Here is a 25113-nt window from a genome sequence, read left to right as displayed (position 1 = left end):
AAATGTAAAATGGGATATGATTAGAAGAAAATAAGTCTGGAGATCAATGTTCTTCATCACATACGAAATGATAAAGAAAGTTTTTTAAAGTAAAACTCCAAAAGGTTGGTTAAGGGATGCTTAAAGGGATACTGTCGCAGGAAAACACGTTTTTTTTTAAAATGCATCAAATAAAAGTGCTGCTCCAATGCTGCACTGACATCTGTTTAGGCATGGGGCTAAATATGATGCCATTTCACAGGTCCCCCAAACCATGTGACTTGTGCTCTGATAAACTTTAGTCACTCTTTACTGCTACACTGCAAATTAAAGTTACAAGTTGCAACTTGGAGTGATAGCAGCTAACCAGATTACCTACCTACCCACCTTTATTACCTACCTAACGCCTCTGCTTTTTTCAGCTTAAGTGCTATTCCCATGTCTACCACTAGGTGGGCACGACTTGGGTAGTGGTTAAATACAATGAGAAGGGAAGAAACAATAACTGTCTCAAAGCAGTTCCATCCTGAAGTGCTGGCTCCTTCTCAAAGATACATTTGTTGGTTCAAGAATAAAATTTTAAATTGTACAGTGAATTATTTGCAGTGTAAACAGTGTAATTTAGAAATAAGAATTAAACCATAAACGTCATGACAGAATCGCTTTAATGCTAAAAGAACTTCTTTATGCTATGGGAAGTGTCTTAGGGATGCATGCCACTCCTAAAATGTTACCGTCTTTGTGACCAAGTGATGGTGGCCCTAACAGATCATCAGTGTGAACATGAAATGAATTCATTTCCAGCCATGTTATAAAGATCCCTAATAAACAGAGAATCAAGGTTCTGCGAGTACCATCAATAATGCCTTAATACGTGGAATTCCTTTGAATGATAAAAACCCTCTCTAAATGCATTGGGCAGATATACAGAATAGTTTCGGTAGCCCTGGGGGTCTTGAGACTCACAGTGACAGATTCACTAAAGGGTGAAATTGTCGCCATCGAACGATTGGCCACACTTCACACCAGTTCGCCATGCGAAAATTAGTTACCACTACGCTAATTCACTAAAATGCAAAGTTGCATCCTGGGTGCCGAATGCTGGCAACTTTTGGCTAGTGTTACTTCGGCAGTGCTAGCGTTTCAAAGCGAAGTGATGCTAGCGTTCATTTCTGCCTAGCGAGACTTCGTTAGTACTCTTACGCTTAGGTCAATTTGAATAAGGCGGGTACGTTAAAATTGTATGGACGTCTTTATTAGAGATGTTGGTGCAAATGCTTGAAGTGGCCACTTATTATTACAAATGTCCAAAGAACCTGAATAAAGACAAAAGTGATCCTCTAATGCCCCACACATAAAATTAATGTTCCATGCCCCTCAAATGTCTGGGGAAAAATGTTAACACAAAAAAGTTCAATAGGACTTTTGCAGGCAATCCCGCTTAAAAAAAGTCGCCAGCGTTTTTACAACTTTAATGCATTTCCGGCAGACAGGATTTGATGTCACTGACATAAGATTGAGAAAGATGTAGCTTCATTTCAGCAGTTCGCCAGGTCTGAGGTGGCGAAGTCAACGAGAAGTCGTCCGGCGGTCCCGTCCGCTAGCGAATTGTCGCCTACACCTGTTAGTAAATTGGCGATGTCCCTGTGGACGGGATTTCTGGCAAAATGTCAGTAGCATTAGCAGCTTCACCCTTTAGTAACATAAATCCTTACCTATATGTTCCAGTGATTACAGTGTCACCATCCACTAACAGGAATTTTTCTTTAACACTTCCCGTGACTTGCTTTAACTGCCTTGTGTTGTAGGTACATCCCGATACCACTCGCACGCGTATATTCTGTCAAAAAAGGAAGAATTACTATCAAATTGAATTATGATTTCAATTTGTTGATCCGATATCTTGTTAAGACAACTGTTATAAATCTGATAGGAAGAAGATCCAAAAAAAAATCGTAGAATTCGGATTAAATCGTGATTTTTAAACTAAGTCCAATTGTGGATTCTAGTTTGATCTGTCTTTTTTCATTAAAATAATCAGAATAATTGGGACTTACATAAAAAAGGCCCTAAGTCTACTAGAAAATCATTTAAACATTAAATAACCCCAATAGGCTGGTTTTGCTTCCAATAAGGATTAATTATATCTTAGTTGGGATCAAGTACAAGCTGCTGTTTTATTACTATAGACCTTTCTGCAGTTCAGAGTTTTCTGGATAATGGGTTCCAGGTAATACCTGTACTTGTAAATGACAAATGGTCTCTTTTTGGTGCTTTAGATAAAAACCATAGGTGATATAATATACTGATCCCCCTTCCTATCTGTAATTTTGCAAGATTTAGGGGGTTATTTACTATTTACTAGTGATGGGCGAATTTATTCGGCAGGCGCGAATTCGAGGCGAGTTTCAAAAACGTTTCGAGAATTTCGTGCAAAATTCGCGAATTTTCAGGCGAAGCGAAACGGCGCAGATTCGCCCATCACTACTATTTACTACTTTCTTAAAACCACTTCGGCCAAACTCCTGTGCACATTTTTACCGTATTATCAATAAATTTACTTGAAAAGATCTGGTGTGGGAAAAGTCCGAATTGTACCATTTTTTTGGATTTGACGCCAGAAAACTCAGATTATTGTACAAAATCCAGCACAGATCATGATATCTTCCAATTGTACCGACCATAAAAAAACCCTTAATATTTCCTTTTGAGGCAGAAGGAGCACAATGATAAAGAATAGAAATTCAGTTGCAAAAGTACTCATATTCCTTAACTTTCCATACCTCAGTAAACCGGATATTGACTCCAGTTGATTCCACCATATGTAGGAAAGAAGAAAGATGGCTTTGGCTCAGAATAATATAGACTGGGACCTTGCGCCTTGTGGCTGCTTCATGCAAGTCCAAAAATATATCTGGATCTGTGAAAAGGTCCATGACAACTGCTATAACCTGAAAAAAAAATAGATTTAATCAGATATCTGTGAACTGTGTAACAATTGCTTCTTATTTCTATATACATGGCTTTCTATTTTTTTTATGAAAAGGATGTTCTAATTTTAATACACATTGGACTTCTGCCCTATATAAAGGAGAAGGAAAGGCATATTTAATTGGGGGTGCCAAAAGTTAGGCACCCCCAAGTGATCGCATGTACTTACCTCGCACCCCAGGCTGGTGCTCCTATCAGCAAAAAACTGCACCGGTCCAGGGATTCTTCCATCGACCATGGATTGATCGGCTTCCTTCTTCAAATTTCCCGGGGCAGACGCATGCACAGTAGAAGGAAATAGATGACGGCTTCTCGCGCTACTGTGAATGCGCACCCACGTGAAGAAAGTAGAATCCGGAAGCTGAAGAACCCCGGGCCAGTGCAGTTTACTGCTGAACGGAGCATGAGACTGGGGTGTGAGGTAAGTATATATAATCACTTGTGGGTGCCTAACTTTTGGTACCCCCAAGTAAAAACTGCCTTTACTTTTCCTTTAAAAGGCATGTAAAGGCAAAAAAATAAAATCCAATTTTTACTTTCTTTAATGAAAAAGAAACCTATCTCTAAAATACTTTAATTAAAAAATTTATACCATTTTTATAAGAAACCTGACTATCTGCAGTGAAATTCTCCCTTCATTTACTGCTGTGGATAGGAATTGTCAGATGGTCCCTAACTGCTCTGCAGGGAAACAATCATACTTATGAACAGCAGGGGGAGCCCCCGCCTTACTTCCCAGCCATGCAGAACTCAAGCAGCTTTGTTTGTTTGATACGGGTTTGTGAAAACCCGTATCGTACATTTTTCAGTTTATTCAAGCTTTTTACAGAAAAGCCCTAATTTTCTGATTTTTGCCAGAAAAGGTCAGATTTTCAGGTTAATTACAGCGCAGACCACAGAAACTTCAAAATATGTTAGGAACTTCTACTATTGACTTATACACAACCTCGGCAGGTCTGAGATGGCGGATTTTAGGATTCTGGCTTTTTGCTCTATCAGGCTTTAATAAATCTTGGAAAATTCAAGTTTAAAAAAATGAAAAACATGAGTTTTGCCCCAAAAAACCCTACTGGAATTTAGTAAATAACCCCTCTTTGCTGGGTGCAAAGAGAAGTGGGTGGATCCTAATAAATACTAAAAGATTGTATTTTTACACACACCATGCGATTCAGTTTCAGGAGAAAAACTTATCTCATCTATCTTCTAATTCAATTCTAGCAATCCCTTGTATTGCAAAGAAGCTTTCGTGTGGCCCTCTGAGGAAGCCTACAGGGAAATATAAAAATATAATTATATTTTTCTTATCAAACTGAATCTGGTCTCCAAAAGTCAATTGCAATTCAATATTTTCTCTTTAAAGAGAATTACAGATTTTTCCGTAGGCTTAAATAGAGTTTTAAACTATGAGGAATATTTTTCTCATCAAACTGAATAGATATCTATGGGAAAATTTAGAACAGAATTTGGAGATACATTCTTCTCACCATATTGAATCTGGCCCAAAAATGAATAGACAACATTTTCACATGAAAAAATAGGTTTTCCTCATCAGATTGAATCTGCTCCAGAATGTATTAGAATTATCTATGAATATTAGAATTACAAGAATTCTTAAAAAAATGTTTGTTGGTTGTTCTCCAACGGTAAAGCTTTGGGAAAGGATATATGTAGGCAGTCCAAGAGAAGGTGCACATTTATGCAAAACCAATGAAGAAAACTCATACTCTAGGCAGAATAGACAATGAACTTAGAAATAATCACAGTTAAAGGTAAACCAGTAGGGATGGGCGAAAAATTCGCGAAACGGCACCAGCGTCTCGTTTTTGACGCCGGCGCCCGTTTTTCCGACGCCGACGCCCGTTTTTGGCGCCGGCGTCCGTTTTTCGAAAAAAAAATTTGGACGCCGGCGAATTTTTACCGCGAATTTTCGCGGGCGTTTCGCGAATTTATTCGCGCGGCGCGAATCGCGCAAATTCGCCGCGAATTCGCGCCTGGCGAATACATTTGCCCATCACTATAAACCAGGTCTTGCAAACGCAGCAAAATCCTGACTGTGTAGCAAATTCATGTCAAACATGGAAAGTCTTGATTTCCTGATTTTCGTCTGCAATTTCTTCTGTTTTTTTAAGAAAAAAGTATGGATACTCCATAGAAGACAATAGAAATTAGAATAGAAACAATAGAAATTCATGCAAGTTGAATATACATGATGAAATGCAATCCGCTACTTTTCCTCCAATTTGTCACCGCAGCTTTATGCAATATTCAGTTTAGCCTTTTTGGAAATGTCACCATTGGTGGATTCTTTTTTTCCATGACATTTTTGGTGAAGGTGCAACTTATAGACTCCCCACTGAGAAAGGCTCAAAAAGGAGATATATGTTCTTCGTTGGATAGTTTGTCGTTAGTTATTTCTTGTGATTGCCTGAACACCCACAGAAAGTTTTTGCATGAATGCAATTGCAAAAATAAAGTGGAAATGCAACTTTAACAAAAGGAATGCATTTCCTTGTATTAGAAGGGAAGCACATGGGCAACATTCAGGGCCTTCAGCTAAGATTACCTTAGTATATGTGACAAGGAAATACCTATCTCTATAGGCAACCTTTGGGATACGATGGTACGCATACACTTTAGATTCCTTATCATTTATTTTATTCATTTCTTCTTACTATTTGACAATGGTAAGTAATGTCGTCCAGGAAATGAAAAACTTTATTTGACTGGACTGAACCCAAATTTCTGCCTATAAATATTTTACAGAAGTTTTACCGAAGTCTGCATATTTTCTGTCAATTTTAACGAGAATCTATAGCCCAATTGTTGCTCCCTACACTCCAACAAGTACATAGAATCTGTATGGATTGTTGTGTTCTCCTCATCTAAGCATGTTTCAGTGGACAAGGTCCACTTTCCAGACAAGGGAGTTTGGCTGATGTTGACTGTATTGATCAACTACCTGTCTTAGCACATGGATGGGTAACCTCAGATAAGGATGTAAAAGGTGGTAAAATAGTTGAATTGAGTAAGTGTTCTTAAATGCAGAAGAAGGAAATTGATTAGGCCAGGGGTCCCCAACCTTTTTTTAACCCCTTGAACCACATTCAACTGTAAATAAAGGTTGGAGAGCAACACAATCATGAAATGTTCCTGGATGCTGCAAAATAAGTGCTGTTGGCCATTTGGTAGCCACTATGAAGACTGGTAGCCTACAGGAGGATCTGTTTTACAGTACACTTGGTTTTTATGCAACCAAAACTTGCCTTCAAGCCTGGAATTCAAAAATAATCACCTACTTTGAGGCCAATGGGAGCCAAGGGGTTGGTTGCTCATGGGTCACTGGTTGGGGATCACTGAAATAGGCAATTCAGCAGAGATTCTCTTGCCGAACGACCGATTTTAGGGAAGCCCAACCAATCCTTCGAAATTATCGTGCGGACGGTTAGTGGGATTCGAACAATTGTACATCTTGTGATTTTTCAGCCGACATCTGTCTGGAAATTGATCGGCCAGGTCAAAAAATCTTTGTCGGCCTCAGTGCAATCTATCTATGTTTGCAGGGCCCTTTGTTTTCCTGGCAAATTGGTCTTTTTAGTTGATGGTAAATTCGTACGATCGTTCCGAGAAGATCGTTGTCTCACGATCAGGATCTGATCTTTTAAAAATCTATGGCCAGCTTAACCGATGGGTGCTGCTGACAAAAAATAACTCAATTTCCATGCTCCAAATTAGCACTATGCAGGGTACATGTATGGTGCAAGTAAACAAATATAGTTTGCTTTAAACCTGTTTCAACTTGCACAAACTCAATAGGCAAATATTGCAAATATTTCTTGTTTATAACTGGATTTCTTTAGTTCTTATGGTTAGATAAAATCTTATTCTATAGTTAGATATTCTTATAGTTAGATAAAATCTTATTCTATAGTTAGATATTCTTATAGTTAGATAAAATCTAAGATAGCTTATCTCATGCATACAATATTCCATAAATCAATTTCTAGGTTGTACATCAGTGAAATATACCATATTCTTTTGTTTAGGCTGAGGCATGTAACAGCCCTGAAATGAGGGAAGGGCAATTCCAAGTCTTTTTTGAATGTTTCCATGTGCTTTTGCTCTAAAATGGATATTATGGCTGTTTAAATACATATAATATAACCTTAAATATTATGTCTTGTTAATGTAAACACATCAGTACCCACAATCTTATTGTTTGCTGTAGAACTATCATCATAAATGCATGTTATTATCATTGCCTTGTGGTTAACAGTTACAGTAAATGATCTCATTGTAAATGCACTATGAACTTTTTAACACACTGTATACCATCCCACTAATGTATTTACATGTAGTTAAAAAGTTAATGTTATATTTGCTGGAATACAGTGGTGCAAGTATGTGAAAACAAGTGAGAACCAAGCTCCCTTAAAATATATACTCAGGTACCTGTGAATATCCATGTGAATTTCCAATAGGATACAGGGAAGTAGCCTCAAAACCCCAGCCTACCTCTTCCTTTATGACTAGGTTTTATGTACAGTTTCCTCCCTGACATTTGCACAAGTTGTTTCTCATGTCTGAAATACAAGTATGATTCAGAAGCTCAATGACCAATAATGTCATGGAAGAACCTTCCAAATGTTGACTTATTAAAGCATTTGAAACACTGTGGAGAACTAGTGTTCCTTAAACATAACCAAATTTTTATTTTTGTTAAGACTAGAGTGAAGGAAGCCATAGAACTGGCAGAAGGGGCCTATCAAGTGGGTGGATCAGGGGCTGGACCATGGAAAAGTTTAATTCTAGTTGACAGGCACCTTTGCTGGAGAGGAGAAGTGAGCTTTAAAGGAGAATTCAACCCCCTAATTTGCATCCCCCCTACTCTAAATAGGCCTCCTCAGTCCTCCCCCTGGCCTACCTGGCACCCTGGGTAAATGCCCCTAACTTTCTACTTACCCCTCCTTGCAGGTCCTGTCCAGCGGAGTTCACAGCAGCCATCTTTTCTCCTACGGTCTTCTTCCTGTAGTGATTGGCCAACTGCACATCCGCCCGAAAATGCTGATCACTACAGGAAGAAGACCTGAAGTCAAGCGGAACCCTCCCTGATATGCCCACATTGAGGTGGATGATATTGAGATGATCCGATCGTGGGCCCTAGGACCCAACAATTGGATCATAATTCAGGCAATACTAGCGGTCGAAACACGGGACCACATGAAGAAAATATAAGGCCACAATCCAATGCTATTTTTAACCCTGTCTGATCAACATCTGCCTGACTTTCGGCCAGATATCGATCGGGGAAGCCCGTCGGATGGCCCCACACACGGGCCAATAATCTGCCGACTCAGTCTGTCAACAGCTTTTATCGGCCCGTGTATGGGGGCCTTAAGGTTCTGGTTCATTGTCACTGTCATCACTATATTTGCAAGTAGGCATGGCTCGTTTCACCTGTTGTTAATCTCGACACAGGTGATCAGTGTAAGCCATTATTCTGGCTATAAAAACCCCTGCTCTGCGCTGACTCATCGGCTGTTATGGGTCAATTGTGCGTGGATTCTTTGGTGTTAAGTCCTGGCGTCACTCTAGTAGCTGAGGAGGTCAATGGTGGCTGTTATAGGTAGAAGAATATGCCCAGACAGGAATCTAGTCATTCCCCTGGTCTGTCGGCAGCTTTTATCAGCCCGTGTATGGCCAGCTTTAGTAAAAAGTCAACTTTCCCTCCTGGCCATTTGTAGCTGAATGTATAGTGTACTTGAAAGGGTGTGGAGCATATGGAAAAACTTGTAGAAACTGGTAGAAATGTTGGACTTGTATATTTGCATAAGATCAAATAAAAAGGGGCAAAGAGTCAGGAGCTCTTTCACGATGAAGCCTCTTGGCCAAAGTTTTGGGAACCAGAGAGATGAATGGTGTTTGTTTTGCAGGATGTTCTGTGTGGTCTGGGTCATCTTAGACATGGGGTTCTTTGGTGGCAGGTGCTAGAGCAGCATCAAGCCATTGAATTTACAACTTATTAGGGTATGAGAATCAAGGTTAATAGATGCTGTAGATTGTAGAATCTATGGCACTTTAAAGAATGATATCAAATAAAAGGTGTTTATCGTTCTCCGGGAAAAGGAGACACAGTGGTTAAAAATAAAAGGGTCTTCAGGTTGTGGGGATGGAAACAGGGGGTTCTTTGCCGGGGTGTTTCAAGGGCTGCTGCCCATCCTCATCTCTTGTTCTCTGTTCTTTAAGGGTCATGAACACATTAAGTAAAGTTTCCCCAAACAGGAAAAAAACAGGAAAAACTGGCATTGGAATTGAGACCATTTGTTACATCATGCTACCTTTCCTGACCATACACGTTTTTTGCAAGTGCAGATTACAATTTTTAAACTTGTCCCACTACATTTTCCCCTAATGTATTGCTCAGGGGTCTCTTTAAAGGAAAATATCCTGTAATATAACTTTGTAATTAAGATTTTACTTTGAAGGCCTTTGTTGCCAGACCGCTTTCAGTTGCCAAGGTCTTGATCACAACACTTGCTTTCATGTTTAAGTTTTCCCGGAAAAGCAATTCCCACTCATTATTATAAACAATATAATAGAAAAGGTGCGACTATAACAGGGGTGCATTCACCTCCCTATGCCTCCTTAATGAGATGCCTCCCAAAACAAAGTTGATCTTGGAATGAGCTGCAGAACTAAATTATGTTTACTGAATAGACCTTTTTGAAATACAGCGCATGCACTGGGGAAGTTATTGAATCTTAGGCTAGTGCAGTACAAACTGGGATATATGCCATTTATTCAACATTAATTTTTAATTTCCCATGATTATTTGTTTATGTTTTACAAGTTTCAGAAGTCTGTATTATTAGAGTATAAACTCTTTTCAACTTACACAAGACAGATTTTATCATCAGCTCAGCCTTTACAAGAGGAACATTGGAACTGAACAGTACCAAATTTTGTTTTTAGAACCCTGGTAGTAAAAACAAGACCCCCTACTGATGTAAAACTTATATCTCCTTGATGGCAGAGCCAATGAGCAGCACTTTTTCTGGATAAAGATTTGGTTATTGTCCCACTGTTTATCTAATTTGATTTTAATTTACAAATAATAGTCCAACTGCTTATGTACACCTGCCAAAACCTCAAAATGAAAATTCACTTTTTAATTCCCTATACCCCTGAGCAACACAGGCTGCACTTCGCTCTGCCCATTGAGCTCTTCCTTTACATTTGTCTCAAGATAAAGAACACAGATACTAAGGGGCAAATTCACTAAGATTCGTAGTTGCGCCAGACGCAACTTCGCCGCGCTTCGCCACACTTCGCCACACTTCGCCAGGCATAGTTTCGCCAGCGCTCTGCAAATTCACTAAAATCCGAAGTTGCACACAGGGGTATCGTAAGGTTGCGAAGTTGCGCTAGCGTTGATTCGCTAGGTGAAGCGAAGTTACGCTAGCGAAGGTTAATTTGCATACGGCGCCAAATTCAAATTTCAATGGAGGAATACGTATCAGCACTACAAATGCCTGGGAAACCTTCAAAACATCAAATAATTTTTTTTTTTTGCCCTACACATGTGCCCACTGTATAGTTAAGTTGCCATGAGTTAGGAAATGTAGGGGGGAAATTTTTCGATCTTTTTCAGCCTATCACCCATAATATAGAAAACACGCCAGCGTTTTTTGGGACTTAGAAAAAATTTGAACTTTTTTTGAAGCAATCCCTATCTACTCTATTGCGCTTCTCCTGGTCTGAGGTGGCGAAGGAAGTCTAGCGTAAAAGGTAGCGTTCAGTACACTGCGCGCTTTAGTGAATTTGCGTAGTTACGTCCGTAGCGAAAATTCGCCAGGCGTAAGGGTGCGAAGTAACACTAGCGAATCTACGCCAGCGTTCGTTAGTGAATTTGCGAAGTAACGAAAATGCCCAACGCTAGCGAATTGACGCTAGCGTTCGGCGCTTCGGCGCTTAGTGAATTTGCCCCTCAGGGTCAGGGCACATGCTCAGATTCGAGGAGATTAGTCACCCGTCGATAAATCTCCACTTCTTCGGGGCGACAAATCTCCTGAACTGCCTCCCACCGGCTACAATGTAAACCGCTGTCGGAATGTCTATCGGAGCGCTTTGTTTTCCTAAATCGCCCAAAATTTCCTTGTGAGGCAACTTCAAGTGACTTTGGAAAACAAAGTGCTCCGAGTGCCATCCTCCCGGTGATTTACATTCTAGCCGGCATTGAGACTTGAGGCAGTTCGGGGAGATTAGTTGTCCCGAAGAAGAGGAGATTTGTCACCGGGCAACTAATCTCCCCGAATCTGAGCATGTGCCCTGACCCTAAGGGTAAGGCCAGACGAGGAGATTCGGGGAGATTTTGTGCGACTATTGAAAAACGCATTGCCGCGTGTGCATTAGCGCAGGCGATTTTGCGCTGTAGCCTATGGGGAAAAGACGCTGAGGCAGTTCGGGGATATAGTCGCGCAAAAGACGTGGCGACAAAACCTCCCCGAATCTCATCGTCTGGCCTTACCCTAAGGGCTAGTCCACACGGGGAGATAGCGACGCGTTTGCGGTCGCGGCGACAAAGCGCCGCGACAGTCGCCGCGACCGGCGCAGGCGACAGTTTTGTATGGGCGCCTATGTAAAAACGCCTGTGCTAACCACACGAGGCGATGCGCTTTTGAACAGTCGCCTGAAAATGCCTCGCCAGGCTTTTTCAGGCGACTGTTGAAAAGCGCATCGCCTCGTGTGGTTAGCACAGGCGTTTTTACATAGGCGCCCATACAAAACTGTCGCCTGCGCCGGTCGCGGCGACTGTCTCGGCGCTTTGTCGCCGCGACCGCAAACGTGTCGCTATCTCCCCGTGTGGACTAGCCCTAAAAGTAGCACAAACAATGAAAATTAGGGATCAGGTTTCCCCTTTCAGTGTTTTTTCTGCAGACTATTATCTTCATGTTTGGATAGATGATAATAAATCCTTTTTTTTAGATGAAAGGAGCACGATAAAACGATATAAACCTTTTTTAAGTGTGGAAAATAAATAGAACTTCTCATTTGCTCTCATTGGCTCAAGAAAAACACAAAACTCTTGTTTTTAGAAACAACAAGCAAAATATATGTTCAGCACAAGTCCTATTCATGGAACCCATGTTGCACAATTCAATCTGCTTCTATATATATTTATATAGTCAATCTACTACTCCAACCAAGCCTATGAGTGAAGAGGACAAATGCCATACAAGTGACCATATTAAATACTGAACCGAACAGTAGGACCAACGTAAACTTTCCATCAAGACAGATAATCCTCAATTCAGCAGGATTACAGGATTATGGGCCAGATTGGAAGGGACTGTAGAGATCGAGGGCATACACAAATATGGCCACTAATTAGCACTAGGCATGTGTCACAAGTACATAATTCAAGATGGTGAAAATACCAAGGTTAATCTAATTATTACAGCCACAGAGAACCACTACAGTACCCCTATGAACGGTTTAACTTCTATTTATACTACTAGAAATTATGAGCACAGATCCTAAAATATCGTTTAGACCGAAATCTTTGTATCATAACCAGATCATATTGGACATTTTTGCCTTCCAGTTAAGGACAATAAGATAGAACAGCCCCTAAATGCAGAGGGAAACCATCGGTGGTTCTGATTGATGTTCTAAGGGAAAGAGGTCATATTCCTTCTGCTAAGAATCGCCAAAATGTACCCAGTTATAGTATTACATTGCCTAGAAATGATTTATGGGTGGATTTCCCATAGGTTTGTAATAATAAAATTATTGTTGTTTTATTTTAGGAAATAACATCATTACTGTACCTTTGTAGCTTTTTGTATAGTTCTTCTAATCACCACCTTAATATGAGGAGCATTATTAGTAGGAGGATGTGTGTACAGTTCTGCCCTTGTGATTCCTTTCCATGTACCTTCTTCAGGCCAACCCAGTTCCAGCATGGGGGTTGGCACATCGGTTCTTGCAGGCCAGTAACTAACACTCACGTCTTCATCAAGCTCAGCGTCATCTTCCAGTTCTAGTTTACCCAGCTGAGAATCAGTCACTGAATTCACAATGGAAGCAATTTCTTCCTTTGACAAAAATTGGCGAAGTCTTTCCTTTTTAAGAAAGTTTTCAAAAGCCTGAGTTCCAGAAGAAATAAGAGTTTCCATGGCTGTCCTTTGATTTTCCGAGTAATAAAATTCAGGGCTGGTCTCAGTTACATCTACAAATTGCTGATCATCTTCCAGGCATTTCAGTTGAGAGTTTGCCATCCTTAAAGTCTTTTCAATCCCTTTGATTAAATATTTAGAAAAATACCTATTAAAATCTTCTAGGCCAATGTTATATTTTCCTTAATGTTCACCGCAGTTGTGTAGCTGATGGACATCATTCTTCTCCACTCAATATATTGAAGGACACCGGCTGCAACATATAATATGTATGAGACAAAGACATAAACGTGTGTAAGTGATCCAAAGAATATCTCTATTCATAATAGTATTTTTAAAGGTGTTCATTGGTTTTATTTGCTCTGGTTAAACAAATGCAAATATAGGATCTATTAAAAAGAATACTTGAGAACAGGAGTTTTCTGGATAAGGGATCTTTCCATAACGAGGATTACCAAACCTCAAGTGAAAGATCATTATGGAAAACTGAATCCTACAAAAGAAATATGAGTAGATTTGCTGAATTTTATATACTGAATTCACTGCACCAGAATATCATTTCAGAATTTCATGATTTATGGCACAGGGTGTAGCTAACAAAATGATCACATATCTGTTTTTTATTAGGAGTGTCAGTGACACTGCACATGCTCAGTGTTGTCTGGGCAATTGTTGAGAAGATCAGCTTAGGGAACGTTGTAAGTCATCAAGCAGAAAACAAGGTTCACATGTCATAAAAGGTAAAGCTACATTTATTAATTCTCATGCACTGGTTTCTGAGCTGCCATTGATTAGTCTTGTACTGTGACCATTATATTAAATATATGCATTTTTAAACATGTTAATAGTGACGGGCGAATTTATTCGCCAGGCGCGAATTCGCGGTGAATTTGCGTGATTCGCCGCCAGCAAATAAATTCAAAAACGAGACGCCGGTGCCGTTTCACGAATATTTCGCTGTTTCGTGAATTTCGTGCGAAATTCGCTAATTTTCCGGCAAAACGGAGCAAATTCGCCCATCACTACATATTAACTATTTGCGTAAAGGATAGGCCTCCGTGTAATGTGGCGCTTGCAGGATAATGGGTTTCTGGACAAGGGATCCTATACATGTATTGCTCCCACATTGCATGTTCAGTAGGATCGGTGTGAGATGTATTCTTTTTTATATTAAAATTATTCAGACTTAATGGGAACCCCCTAAAATAGCACTTAGCAACCAAGTGGTATCAGTTTGACGTGTATGAGATCGCATAATCTAGTACTTCTAGTACCAAAACATTTTCTACACATAATAAATGAACTAATTACCTAATTGATTGGAAATCTATATCAAGCCATCCCTACAGTAATTACTCTTTCATAAGTGAGCAATGGGTGTATAACCAAATAAATTGTTTAATTACATTTAATTATTGCATTGGACACTTATTGAAGGACAATTATTAAATGGTTAGTTTATAGATTACCAATTAAATAGGGGTTAACAAATAATTCATTAATTGATTGATCATGTAAATTCTACATTTAATATATATAATGACTTGCTAGAATCACTGCTTGTTTCATCTATAAAGAGGGACGCCTCCTGGGCAAACATGGTCATTAAGCTTATCTCACGAGAGAACAGACTGCCTCAGCCAATCAGTAACAGGAAGGTACTCTTAACTGATTGGTTATTCTGAGGACCTGTCTATCTATCTAGACATGCTGACTAACTAGAGAAACCAGCAAATTATCACCTTAAGGGATCATTTACTCAACGAATTTACTGGAATTTTTTTTTTCACTGTCAGCAACCAGAACAGTAATCTATAAAAAAAAACACAGTCTCTCTCTCTCTCTCTCTCTCTCTCTCTCTTCATGCAAATAAAGGTGACTTGATTCAATACAATTTGGAGTGCGGTTCCATGTGATTAATTATATATATAAATACATACACAGATATGGGATCTGCTATCCAGAATGCTTGGGACCTGGGGTATTCTGGATAATGGATCTTTCTGTAATTTGAATCTTCATACCTTAAGTCTACTAGAAAATCATTTAAACAAACCCGATAGGCTGGTTTTGCTTCCAAAAAGGATTAATTTAATTCTTTAGTTTGGATCAAGTACAGGACACTGTTTTATTTTCAATTTGGAGCTGTTTGCTGGCTTCCTGACATTCGAGTTTTTTTTTTTCGTAGAAAACACTCGAATCAAATTCAATTTGAGTTTGCAGGTCGTTTTCACTCACCCGAGTTAAAAAATTTTTTAATTTGTTAATAAATTGCAGTTGGTCGAATTTCAAGTTCATGGGAATTTTAAATAACTCAGATGAACTCGAAATTTGAGACTTGATAAATCTGCCCCTAATTTGTATTATAACAGTGGCGTAACTACCAGGGGTGCGATTGCTCCCAGGCCCACACCCCCTTGGGGCAAGCCGGAGCTGCCATAACAGTTATCGCGGGCAAATGGGCAGGGGGAGATTTTACAGCTCACACAATTCATAGGGGGCAAGGCTAACAGGGGTGCCCAGGTGCCCATTCTGTACCAGGACCCGCCAGCGAGTAGTTTCTCCACTGTATCATAGGGTAGAAGTTTTGCACTGCCATTAATTGTATGCAATTAATATGTGCACAAACACTCATACACTCATACACACACACTAGGGTTGGTCAGGACAGTAACTTTTTCCGGATAGCGTACAAAATTCACGCCGGCAGTAGTCATGTGTATACAGATAGAGAAAATAATCGACATTTGGCTCAGCAGGCTCAACCATGTGCCACCATGTCACTCCATGTAAACAGTTTGTTACAGAATTTTCCATTTCAATGAAAGTGGTTGTGTTGTGGTGCGACGACGTGGGAGCTGTGGCAGGCCACACCATGTTTGCTCAGTCTGTGTGTGTCTATATATAAATATACAGACAAACACACACATCTCATATTGCAAGGATGGTCTAACTGCTAACCATAATGTTGATCCACAATTGATTGTGTTTTATTTAAATATTTTTTGCATGTCTTGTGCATGGCCCCTTATGTTATTCATAGGTTCTGTCATCCCACCTTCTGATGAAGAGTATGAGAGTATACTGTTTTACATGGAATACCTATGCATGCACAATATAAATATATACAGGTATGGGACCTGTTATCCAGAATTCTCGGGACCTGCGGTTCTTTCGCATGACGGATCTCTCTGTAATTTGTATCTTCATATCTTAAATCTACTAGGAAATCATTTAAACATTATATAAACCCAATAGGCTGGTTTTGCATCCAATAAGGATTAATTATACAGGTATGGAACCTGTTATCCAGATTGCCCAGGACCTGGGCTTTTCCAGAAAACAGATTTTTCCGTACTTTGGATGTTCATACCTTTACGTCTTATAGAAAATAATCTAAACATAAGATAAACCCAATAGGCTGGTTTTGCTTCTAATAAGGATTAATTATAGTTGGGATCAAGTACAAGCTACTGTTTTATTATTACACAGAAAAAGGAAATCGTTTTTAAAAATGTGGGTTATTTCATTATAATGGAGTCTAGGGGAGACAGCCATTCTGTAATTGGGGGCTTTCTAGTAGAGATGTACCGTATCCAGGATTCGGTTCAGGATTCGGCCTTTTTCAGCAGGATTCAGATTCGGCTGAATCCATCTGCCCGGCCAAAGCGAATCAGAATCCTAATTTGCATATGCAAAAAATAGCGTGAATTTTTGTCACAAAACAAGGAAGTAAAAAATGTTTCCCCCTTCCCACCCCTAATTTGCATATTCAAATTAGGATTCGGATTCAGTTAGTTATTCGCTTGAATCTTTCGCGAAGGATTCGGTGGTCTGGCTGAATCCAAAATAGTGTATTTGGCACATCCCTACTTTCTAGATAACGGGTTTCCAGATAATAGTTCCCATTCCTGTATGTGTATATATGTATATATATATATATATATATATATATATATATATATATATATATATATATATATATGTATATATATATATATATATATATATATATATATAAAATAGTTTTTAAAAATGTGGATTATTTCATTATAATGGAGTCTAGTGGAGACAGATATATATAGATATATATATATATATATATATCTATATATCTATATATATATATATATATATATATATATATATATATATATTTTACACAATATTAAAATATTTACTGTAGCAGTTAATAAAATTTAGAATCAAGAATGATTAATGAATATTAGAATCAAGATGAGATGTAGCTTACAATGATATAAGCTGTTCAGTTTACAGTCCAGCACACAAGGCGCTGCATTTTTATATGTATATAACAGATTTATTGCTAGATAAAAAATGAAGGAAAGTGAATGGTTTGAAATAAGTGAGTAGTAAATAAAGCACGGTACCTGCTGAGGCTTCCCCTGTATTACAACACAAGCAAAGCCAATCCACAGCAACGTCCCGACCATTCAGAGTTTGGTCTCAGAGATTTCCCAGCCATTGTCCTGAGTGTGTTTGTTCTCTTGTACCTGTTGCTTTGTTTTGCTGCAATGGAAGCTGAAAGTCTTCTCCTTCTCTGCTCCAGCGTCAGATCCCCAGCTCTGCCTTTACCTGATGCTCATTGGAGGTGCAGGACATGGTCCCATTCAGAGCAGGGAAAGGTAGCAGAGCAGTTGTCTGTTTGTGGCTTGTCTGTGAGTTGTTCCTCTGCACCTGCTCTCGCTCCTCCTCTCGTCTTTTGTTCTCCCTGTAACCAGTAACACAAGACACACCAGCAGGTCATGCAACTCGCAACCAGGAAGAGCTCTCACCTTAAACAGATCACTTGACTGATTTGCAATCTAAAGGATGTTAAGCCACTAGGAACTTAAAAGGGGTTGGCTTTTCCAAGGAAAACAACCTGCGGTTTAGTGGAAGAAAAGAAAAAACTTCTCAGAACTGGTAACTTTAGAATTATTTTAACGTAGAACCATAAACCCCAGAGAGGACAATGGCCCTTTGTTTATAGATGTTATAAGGGAGCGATGTATGGTAGAACATTCTACTCTTATTTTAATAGTTGCCTTAAATAATGAAACTTGTGGGTTGTGGGTTTTAAAGTTGATGACCTTTGATAACAAACACACAAAGAGACTTTCTTCTGTTTTGCAGCTTGGATTCTCTGAAAGATGCACTGTACTCTCGAAGGGACAAATTTACTTACCTTCGAAGTTGCGCCAGTGTTAGCTTCACCGCACTTCGCCAGGTGAACTTTCGAAAGGTTGCGAAGTTGCGCTAGCGTTAATTAGTCAAGCAAAGTGAAGTTACGCTAGCGATGCCAAGTTAAAGTACAATGGACGTATATGTAGCAGCAAATACATTCCACTACACAAGCCTGGGAAAGCTTCATAAAATAAAATAAAGTTGTTATATTGCCCTATACATGTGCCCACTGTATAGTTTAGGTGCCATATGTTAGGAAATGTAGGGGGGAAGGAGGGTACCCCCAAAAAAATTTACGATCTTTTTCAGCCAATCACCCTTAAAAAAGGAAAAGATGCCAGCTTTTTGGGGACTTAGAAAAAATTAAATTAAATGTAATTTAATTTTCAATTGCAGATCGCCTGGTCTGAGGTGGCGAAGGCAAGTCTGGCGCAAGAGGTAACGTTCAGTAAAATCCGCAAGTTAGTGAATTAGCGTAGTTACGTCCCTTCTCCATAGCGCAACTTCGCCTGGCCTAAGGGTGCGAAGTAGTGCTAGAGTAGGTCCACTTCGCTAGCGAATTTACGCCAGCACCCGTTAGTAAATCGGAAATGACGTCACACTGGCGAATTTTCGCTAGCGTTAGCCACTTCGCCCTTTAGTAAATTTGTCCTGAAATACAGAAATATACTCCAGTAAGAGAGATACAGGTATGGGGCCTATTATCCAGAATGCATACCTCCCAATATTCTGGAAACGGAAAAAGGAATGAAAAAACTTGCAGCGTGGAGCCCCTTTTTGCGGCCACACCCCCTAATTACCATGCCCATTTTACAAATGATCTTAAGTATCTATTCTGCGCTCCAAAAGAAAATTAAGTTAGAAACATTGTATCTTTTTTGACTGTTCAGTGCAGAGAAATCGGGACTTTCCAGTACAAAAGCGGGTTCGGCTGTCAAAAGAGGGACAGTTGAGAGATGTTCAGCACCTGGAGTTTTCTAAATAAGGAATCTCTCCAGTATTTGGATTACTATACTCTAACTCAACTTAAAGTCATTTAAACGTTAAATAAATCTAATAAGGCTGTTTTTGCCTCTGATAAGGAATTGAATATATCTCAGTCTGGATCAAGTACAAGGTACTATTTTATGATTACATGAAATCATTTTTAAATATTCAAATTATTTGTTTAAAATGAAGTCTATGGGAACTTTCTGAATAATGGGTTTCTAGATAAAGGGGCCAGTGATGTTGCTGTGGAACCCAATAAAAATGAATTAAGGTGACAGCTCATATACAGTAATTCTGTAAATAGCTCCCGAGATAAAATTCATGTTTCTTTAGATGTGAGTTCAGTTAATTATTTCTCCAGAGATTACAGGCATTTGAATATATCGTTTAGCCTTTCAAGTAAAGGTAATTCATACAAATATTACTGCATGCCTTGTTCCACCTGAATAATGCAGGGAGGTAGAGCATTTATTTTCTTTATTTATGTTATTTATCAAAATCCGAATTTATCTGACTATCTTTGGAAAGCCACTCTACCAAATCCACTGACTTTTGCCCCTTCTTCATGAAATTTTCGTGAAAAAATTATTTTACGGGAAAAGTCTTGATAAGTGAAAAAATCCAAAATCCGCAACCTTTCCTGATTTGATGCCTGAGTACTGTGACTTTTTTGGATTTGACTCCCGAATACCGCAACTTTTTCAGATTTGATGCCTGAATATAAAAACTTTTTCAGATTTGACACTTAATAAATCACGAAAAATTTTAGTTTTTTTTTCAACGAAAAAAATTGTGGTTTTCCCCTTTAAAAGTCCAACCAGAAAAAAATCCAAACTCTCCATGCTCGCATCTAGTGCTGACCGATATATCAACCTGAGTCGCTACCGGTAATATCAATGTGGCTTTATTAAAACACAAAAAGTGACATAAATATGGCGGTGGGTGTACAGATAAAGCTTATGCGTTTCGTGCCTCCAAACTCGGCACTGCCTTATGTTTGAGCTAAGCTATTGCTCAACTTGATTCTGATTATACAGTAGAGCAGCCTATGGGTTTGCTTTTAACTTTGATTTCCTTCTTAAAGAAGATAAAAAAAATTGCCCCGTCTGATAAATGGGGCTTACTTAAACTTTAATAGTATTTGTGGAAGGTTGGAATTGTATGAGCTACAGTGGTATCATAATGCTTTAGCTATTGTCGTTTTGTAGGTAGGTACAAATGACAAAAAGTATATATATATATGAATATAATAACAGAAGCAAGACATAGATAGGATAGACTACTGTACATATAATATTTACAAATGACAACCTTTGTTCCCTATCCATTAGCCGCTGATAATGCCCACAGCAATGTTCGGGAGATAAGTGAATGCGATGTGTGGGGAGGCTGCTTAATCACTTCCACAACTATTTTTACTTAGCTGAAAGTTTTACTCCTTTATTTGTTCTCTCCCTAATACTGATAAATATTGGCATTTTTAACTAACCCAGAAATGCAAGACAAGGAGTGGGTTTTTTTTCTGGCCAATACTGTGTCTGCAATAAAGGCAAGCAATACTTAAAGGGATACTGTCGTGGGAAAAAATGTTTTTTTTTCAAAGCACATCAGTTAATAGTGCTGCTCCAGCAGAATTCTGCACTGAAATCCAATTCTCAAAAGAGCAAACAGATTTTTTTATATTCAATTTTGAAATCTAACATGGGGCTAGACATATTGTCTATATTTCCCAGCTGCCCCCAGTCATGTGACTTGTGCACTGATAAACTTCAGTCACTCTTTACTGCTGTACTGCAAGTTGGAGTGATATCACCCCTCCCTTTCCTCCCCAGCAGCCTAACAACAGAACAATGGGAAGGTAACCAGATAGCAGCTCCCTAACACAAGATAACAGCTGCCTGGTGGATCTAAGAACAACACTCAATAGTAAAAGCCAAGTCCCACTAAGACTGATTCAGTTACATTAAGTAGGAGAAATAACAGCCTGCCAGAAAGCAATTCAATCCTAAAGTACAGGCAACAATCACATGACTGGGGGCAGCTGGGAAACGGACAGTATGTCTAGCACCTTGCCAGATTTCAAAATTGAATATAAAAAAAAATCTGTTTTCTCTTTTAAGAATTGGATTTCAATGCAGAATTCAGCTGGAGCAGCACTATTAACTGATGTGTTTTGAAAGGGCAGTGACAGACAGAGATATTTGTCGCCAACTATTTATGGGCGACAAATCTCTTGAAAATGCCTCTCCATTTGAAATACTTGAAATTGCTGGTGCTATGACCAAAATATTGCCTCTGGAGGATTTTTCCGTCGACTTAGTGATATGTTGGTCATAGCACCAGCAATTTTAAGAATTTCAAACGGAGAGGCAGTCGCCCATAAATAGTGACAAATCTTCCCGTCTGCCACTGCCCTGAAGGGGTGGTTTACCTTTAAATTAACTTTTAGTATGTTATAGAATTGCCAGTTCTAAGCAGCATGTCAACTGGCCTATATTTTTTTTTAATTTTTATATTTTTCCTTTCCTTTAATTATTTGCCTTCAGCCTCCAGCTTTCAAAAGAGGGTCACTGACCCCATATAAAACACAAATGTTCTGTAAGGTACACCTTTATTGTTATTGTCTATACTAGGATACTGGAAGGAAGAACACCACTATACTAGTACCAATGGCACGAATGTTGTCCCTCTCTCTCCTTATAATAATTTGTAGTCATTATTTAGACTCACGACAATATGACTTTGCCACCGAAACCAAAATGTGTAAGAAATGGAGAAGTATTTGTCCAGCCAGCGCCACCTGTTGATGCTGATGTTTTTTTATGACCCAAACAATTCAGATACTTTTGTCTTGTACAGATGAAGCCAATTGGATTTGGTGTATGTGCCGGTATTTTATGGATCCGCCCTTGGCACTGCAACTTGGGAAATGGAAATGAACTTCTCATAAGTCCACGGGCTACATGCCATTACTCAGTAGTCTGGTGCAAGTTCACCGGCACAGCCCAAAAAGGCAAAGACACCAATGACTCAAAGGTACGTTTGTCACTTTCTATCAAAGGCAAGAGTGAAACGCAATAATGATGGGCTGTGCCGATTCCTGACGTCAATAAGCAGCACCAGCGGCAGTGTTTGTACATGACTTAGGATAATATTTGTCTTTTTGTGTAGTGTAAAGCAAACTCCTCCGATAAACAGATTCCTCCCATGATTCTCAGTGGCTGCACACGGTCTGTACAATCCTATCTGTGGCTCATCTAGATAGGAAACAATGACTTATCCATTCCAGGCTCTCACTGGCGTATATATATATATACGCCAGTCGATATATATATCGACTCTAGAACTGCCCAAGGCAAATTCTCAGTATATGATGGGCTTTACTCAATAGCTGTATAGCAGGACTTCCAGGCTCTTCATTAAAAATGAAGCTGAACTTGAAATGCTTGTATTTCAATAAGAACAGCTGCAGCGTTGTGTTTGCATTATTGAGCAAACATTTGCTGTGCAAAAATCTAGCTCTTGCTACAGTAGCACCGCGCTTCTCCTTTTTCTGCTTCCCGTCCTCAAATAAGATATCTTTTCCCATTATTCCATTATATTCGTGGCTGTTGACTCCGACCATAATGGGAATCCACAGCACTTTGCAAATGCCAGTCCTATAAGGGAGGAACTCCACGGACGATTTTGGAACAATCTGACACAAAAACGTCATCAGGACACAAAAATTCACTTATCTTATTTCTGTCGCATCCGACATGACGCCTGCGTCTTTGCACAGCTCGTCGGATCGTGCGGAAATCGTCCGTGTAGTCCTACCGTAAGACCTGCTTTTTGTGTCCTGATTCCAGGCAGATCCAGTAACTTTTCCTTTTCTCTTTGCCACTTGTAAAGTTCCTGTTTATTGAAGCATCAATGTTCAGTCAAGGGTAACACTTTCCCTATAAGCACTGTGACTATCATGTCTGAATGCTGGTGAATGTCCAGCAGTTTGAAGCCTATATGCTGGATAACCCAATAATACACACATTTACTGCAGGATTAACAGCAGAAGCCATTGTAAAGTGAAGGAGGTTTAATGGTTAGACTGAAAACAAGAATAAACAGAAGTGCAAACTGAAAAACCAGATACAGGCTTGGGTAGAGACAGAAGACTGAGCTGGCGGAAGACTTAGCAATGTCTCAGTGGCAGGCAGCAGTCAAGCAGAGTTGAGTAACAGGCCGAAGGTCATACCAGGGAATCTAGAGAATATGGGTATCGGGAACCAGGTGGGAACAGGATCAAAGGAAACAGGCAGGGAGCAAAGGAACCAGAAATCAGGAACCACAGATGTCACGGAAATCAGAGGCTAGATTGGGCTCAGGAGCTCAGGTGATCAAGCAATAGGACGTTTGATGGCACAGGCTTATAAAGATCCTTGCTTGGTTGTTGATGAGGTAAGACAAGGCAAGTGTGTTGCAAGAAACATAGTAAGTCTGTTCATGGGATCCCATGGTTGAAAAAAAAATAATTTTTCCAGGGGTACCAAACACAAAATATGTCTACAAAGTTGACCTTGCATATGCAAACTGTCTGGTAACCTTATGGAAATAAATACCTTTTAAAAAAAAAAGTCTGTTCAGGTCAGTGTACAGTATAAGCCAGGGGTCAGCAACCTTTACTATCAAAAACCTTTACTATCAAAAGTCTGGAGCCGCAAAACATAACACCGCTTATAAACTTTTAAAAAAGTTTTAACCTTTTTTTTAATTTTAACTGTTACAACAACAAAAGTGCAATGTGTAGGCCTACTTTGAAAAAAATTAAACACGGAATAGCCCCATTAAATGCTAGTGTTCTCATCTGTATAAAGGCAACGGCTATAGACATCATTAAAATATGCATCACATCCACGTCTATAGCCCTCGCACCTGGACTCTGGAGGCTTCTCTCTTGTCTTGAGTGTGCGACCGTGGTAAGGACCACGACGAATCATCTTGCTGCGGCTCGGTCTCGCCTGGGATGTCAATACAACCCTCGCATCTGCTGGTGGCTTCTTGAGCTGCCAGCAGGTGCAAGGGCTGTATAGACGACATGACAGGAAAAGCGGCAAGACTGAGCCGCAGCAAGCAGGACGAAGAGCCGCATGAGGCTCCGGAGCCGCAGGTTGCCTACCCCTGGTATAAGCATTAAGATTCCCCAGTGGCTCACAAGTATAGTGCAGGATCGTCCAAAGGCCGGGCTTTGATTCCTTGTGATTCCTGACAATGTCACTCATGTTGATTTGCTGTCATACTTAAAGAAGAATATGGATATTTGTTGAAATGTGCTCTCCCACAAAGAGAATGTTCTCATTTATATTGACATGAGAGCTGTTGTTTTTGTCCCTTTTCTTATTGGAGTCCTTCCTGCCAAGTAAAAAGCGAACTTAAGCTGGCCATAGACGCAAAGATCTGATCGTATGAGTCCTCGATTTTTGTATGATTTTTGGACCGTGTGTGGAGAGTCCCGACATTTTTCGTCCCATGGAGATCGGTCATTTGGTCAATCGGACAGGTTAAACGATTTCTGTCGGCTGCGGGTAATATCTCTGCGTGTATTGCCGATCGTACGATTTTCAGAGGGAGACTGTCACCAGCTTTTGTCAGACATAACTATCGTACGATTGCTGTCAGGGGCAGAACATGGGCTGATCTGTTCTTTTACTACTTGATTTCATCGTAATGGTTAGTGGCAGGTCTGGAGATGGGGAAGTCCGATTGTTTGAGGAACGTTTGGATCTTTGCATCTATGGTCAGCTTTAGGTTGTGA

At 39.6% G+C, this 25113-nt stretch overlaps 1 protein-coding gene across 2 annotated transcripts in view; it reads right to left on the bottom strand.

Annotated features, from left to right (window-relative positions):
- The window catches only part of fam83e.S (family with sequence similarity 83 member E S homeolog), a 28038-nt gene extending 10108 nt beyond the window's left edge, over positions 1-17930 (bottom strand). The window contains exons 1-4 of one of the 2 annotated variants that reach the window (XM_018228265.2): positions 17537-17930; positions 12798-13398; positions 2763-2930; positions 1695-1819 (exon numbers count right to left, since the gene is read on the bottom strand). In XM_018228265.2, the coding sequence (XP_018083754.1) occupies positions 1695-1819; positions 2763-2930; positions 12798-13247 (743 nt within the window). In that variant the 5' untranslated portion in view covers positions 13248-13398; positions 17537-17930. The remainder of the gene's footprint in view (positions 1-1694; positions 1820-2762; positions 2931-12797; positions 13399-17536) is intronic. The other variant, XM_018228264.2, reaches the window with a different exon arrangement.
- Between the last annotated feature and the right edge of the window lie 7183 nt (positions 17931-25113).

The sequence above is a fragment of the Xenopus laevis genome, chromosome 7S, assembly GCF_017654675.1.
Source record: "Xenopus laevis strain J_2021 chromosome 7S, Xenopus_laevis_v10.1, whole genome shotgun sequence".
NCBI classification, from domain to species: domain Eukaryota; kingdom Metazoa; phylum Chordata; class Amphibia; order Anura; family Pipidae; genus Xenopus; species Xenopus laevis.
Note: the sequence above shows the minus strand (reverse complement) of the source record. Positions and strands in the feature narration are given on the sequence as shown.